General features: G+C 39.0%; 1 protein-coding gene across 3 annotated transcripts in view; it reads left to right on the forward strand.

Moving 5' to 3' along the window:
- Window positions 1–4,112, forward strand: part of si:ch211-262h13.5 (alpha-2-HS-glycoprotein) — a 43,135-nt gene that overhangs the window by 19,590 nt on the left and 19,433 nt on the right. For 2 of the 3 annotated variants that reach the window (XM_014027864.1, XM_014027865.1), the window contains exon 2: window positions 3,072–3,249. In XM_014027864.1, coding sequence (XP_013883318.1) covers window positions 3,072–3,249 — 178 coding nt within the window. Of the gene's footprint in view, window positions 1–2,998; window positions 3,250–4,112 lie in introns of those variants that run through there. The other variant, XM_014027863.1, reaches the window with a different exon arrangement.

The raw sequence follows: 4,112 nt of genomic DNA on the forward strand, positions 1-4,112 counted from the left end.
CAGCTGATCAGCTGCTCCTGACTGTGCCCAAGATAAAGCTCAGAGGTGACCCTCCTTTGACATCAGACAGGTGTCGTCCCTGTCTGTTTTTAAATCCCATCTCTTCTCTTTGGTCTTTGAACACAAGTTGCAGTGTTGAATTTTTTTATGTTTTTATTTGATCTTACTGATTGTATGAGTAAATTAATGTTTTATTCTGTGTATAGCATGTTGGTCCTRTGGGTGTTTAAAGTGYTSTATAAATAAAGCTGGTATGGAATTTATTTACTCTCAACTTTAAAGGAGACATATGATGCTTTWAAGTMTTTCTTTTTCCCATTTAAATCCTTCAGTTGGGGGTCTAAAGGGGAACTACAATGCTTTGGTCTGAATTCCTCCTTATTGTAACTCCACAAGCCCCTCTTTCACCCCTTTCCTGAGTCTCTTTAAACCCCGCCCCCCTCCAGCTTCCACATCAGTCCATTCTAGTTTGATAAAGGGGTTTACGACTATATAGCGGCACAAAAACAGAATATAAAGATATCCGCGCAGCACCTTGAGAGACTAAATTAAACTTTTCTGCACTTCTGGAGAYGCCAAGTACGCAACAAAATGTATTTAACGTCTAAAAAAAGTGGATTTTGCGTGATTTGTTCCYTTTAAAAAATGTCATCCTGAACTCTGGTAAATGGTGCAGTTTTAAAGAGTTTACTCCAGTGGTCTTCCAGATTTATTGGTTTGTGATTCTGAAATGTGGGTAAGCGCTCGGTGTAAACAAAACATTCAGCTGAATCCAGCAAAAACCCATTTGGTGGCTTGAGTTAAAGGGGTTAAAGACTTTGATTTTAGATTAGTGTAAAATTAAAGGGGCAATATCATGTAAAATCAACTTTTTTGAGTTTTATATCATGTTATAATGTTTTACTCTCATAAAAAACATGCCCAAAGTCTTACTTTGACTCATTCATGCATATTTGAGAAATCCTGTAGTGYCCTGATGCAGCCAGGCAGGGGAGCAAAAACGACTGGTTGGGACTAGAACCGCCTTTTGGGATCGACTCCTCCTCTGGGCTGTGTCTCCAAGCTGAACTTCCTCATCACAGAGCATATACCCACCCCGTGCTGAAATGGGCGGGACAGAAGCAGAAGGCGGTTCTTAAAGAGACATATGCTAATTTCAAGGCATTTAGAAACAGATATGATGAGAAGTCAAGTTTCTTTTCCATTTAAACATATAAACAACATTTTAACAACAACTGAAGGTGACATGGTTGTTTTTGCAGGTATAAAAACACAAGTCAAGTCATCTTTAATATCCCCATGGGGCAATTTGTGTCACTCACAGCCAGCAGGAAAAAAAAAAACAATCATCAACCACAAATACAGTAAAAAAAGCATAAAAACCATCATGGTATAGGCGTAAAAACTACAAACACACAACAATCAACAAGAAGTATTTAAAATGATAATAACAGCAGGTAAAAAGGACTTCTTAAATCTGTTGGTTCGACATCCTTTTACAGCAAATCTGCGTCCTGATGGTAAAAGAGAAAACTCTGTGAAGAGRTTTTGGTTAGGCTCAGCTTAAACTGTCTGAGCTTTATTCAAGGAYCTGTTTTTAWGGAGAGTAGTGATGTTATTTAAGAGGACATTAGCAATTTTACTGCAAAGACTGACAATATGGTGTATGTGTTTTTGTTTTTCTGTGTCAACAGCCCAAACCAGCAAATAAAAGAAAAAGTAAGAACAGATTCACTAAAACAGCAATAAAACATTCTCATAAAACTAGTGTGTTAAAACTCCTTAATTTACAATAAAAGTGCGTACGTTGGTGGGCTTTCTTGCATACAGTGTCCACATGTTTATCAAAAGAGAGTTTGTTGTCAATTGATCATTACATTTTATATGATTGTTTTTATTGTATTGTTGTTGTTGCTGTTTTTTTGTGGGTTTGTTTATTGTGCATAATTTTGTACAGTACCTTGAGCTGCTTTTAGTACGAAGTGTGCTCGATGAAAAAAAAATACAGTACCCAGATATTCCTCCACAACGTCAACTTGTTGATCGTTAATGTACACAGGAGAGATRGTGTTTTCGTTTTTCCTGAAGTCAATAATCATTTCTTTGGTTTTGTCTGTGTTTATGTCTAGRAAGGAYGACTTACACCAGTTAATAAAATGCGACACCACTGGGCCATGGGTCATCTGAATTTAAAAGAGACACAGTGACGGAATCGTCAGCAAACTTTAAAATATGCCGTCCTGCGAACAGGCTCTGACGCATGTTAGTGTACAAAGCAAATAAAAGGGGGGGGGCAGAACACAACCCTGCGGAACACAACCCTGCGGAGAACCAGTGGAAGAGAGCAAAGCATGAGATAAAACATCACTGACTCTGACACTTTGAGATCTGGTAGTTAAAACATCCAGTAACCAACATATGAGACCTGATTCAGTTTTATGTAAGCCTAYACTTTTTAACCTGTCTTTTAACATGTGGTAATTAGCAGTTATTAATAAAATTTGCTTACAAATTTTAAATTTAGGACAATTAGATTTTTTTATTTTTTTATTTTTTTTGTCAACTCTTCATCACACAGCTGCATACTTTTGTACCAGGTATGATAGAGCTGGAGTACATCAAAGGCATGCAGAACAGGGGGTCCCGAGGACCAGGACTGGGAAACATTAATCTAATGAGTTTGTCCACATAAAACACCTGATACATCTTGAGTTCCCACACTGACAGTGAAACAGCCCTAAATCTACAGCATGGTTGCAAAGAGAACCATAAATGTCAGTTTTGACCTTCGCTCTGTCCGGTCCGGAGAGTTTAATGAACCACAGGCAAAATTCATTCACAAATATTAACCCTCTGTCATCAAATAAACTTTGTCCTTGGCTTCATTTCAACATCCCCGTCCTGTTCTCGCCTGTTTTCGTTCCAAAAGTCAATTTCTGGGGATCGAAGGCAAACAAAAGAGAGCAAATTTCACATCCGAGCAGCTCTGTTTGTCAGTGTCCTTCCAAAACCTCCGCCACCATGAGCGTCGGGGTATTTTCCATCCTAATTCCACTGCTGTGTCTCCGCAGCCCGCACGTGTACGGGGAAGATTTCCTGCTGATGCCGGTCGAGCTCGCTCCGGTTCCCTGCAACGACAAGGCCGTGGAGAAGCTCTCCCGCCTGGCCGTCACCTACATCAACGAGGATCGCGTCGAGGGYTACAAGTTCGCCCTGAATCGCATCGCGAACGTCCACCTGCACGCTCAGGTCAGTGCGGAGGCTAACTCTGCAAGGTTGCCGTGAAATGTGGGTTGTTTTATTCACGCTTTGCGGAAGGAGAGAAGCTGCAGTGGGACAAGGAAGAGATATAGGGGCCTTTTGATTGATACAACCAGCTGGGGTCACTCACCATGCACACCTGTTTCTCAGAACTGTGTTGAAGCTGAACTTAACAACTAATCTGTATTTGTATGGATGAAAAAATAGGTAACTACCTAAATGGTGTGAAAAATAAAAAAACTTGTCCATCAGTGGGAAACCTATTTGTTGCCTGTGTTAAAAAAAGTAACACCACTTTCATTGACTGTTCAAATAAAAGGAAAATACAAAAGTTTATGTCCTGAAAATGACAAGCCATTCTCTTTCAAGCCTCATAAAAAAAGGTCCTTTAGGACCGAAGCGACTGTTAATAAAGTCCAGGTCATACCTGCTGAGAGCTGCTGGGAMGAGCTGAGTTTATGAACTTGTAGACATTTGAAGCCTGAGAGGATGGATCACATTTTAACAGGCTCAATTTGACTTCATAACCTAAAGTGTTGTCATTTTGTTTCCAGGATTATGGCTCAGATTAATAAGGTGTTCTAGCATAGAGCTGTTTCTGAATGTTTAGTCTATTGGCTTCTCATTAATGCAGTGTTGTATAAAGTACCACAAAGTGATATTTGGGTAAAAGTACAAGTAACTTACCAAAAATTACTTTGGTAAAAGTTAACGTCTCCTTTAGCAATATTACTTGAGTAAAAGTATTGAAGTATCTGTTATTTTTTTGTACTTAAGTATTAAAGGGATCCCCGATTAGTTGTAACATTAGACTTTATTTGATAAACATATATTTTAACTGTAAAATAAAG

The sequence above is a fragment of the Austrofundulus limnaeus genome, unplaced genomic scaffold (assembly GCF_001266775.1).
Source record: "Austrofundulus limnaeus strain Quisiro unplaced genomic scaffold, Austrofundulus_limnaeus-1.0 Scaffold691, whole genome shotgun sequence".
Classification (NCBI taxonomy): Eukaryota; Metazoa; Chordata; class Actinopteri; order Cyprinodontiformes; family Rivulidae; genus Austrofundulus; species Austrofundulus limnaeus.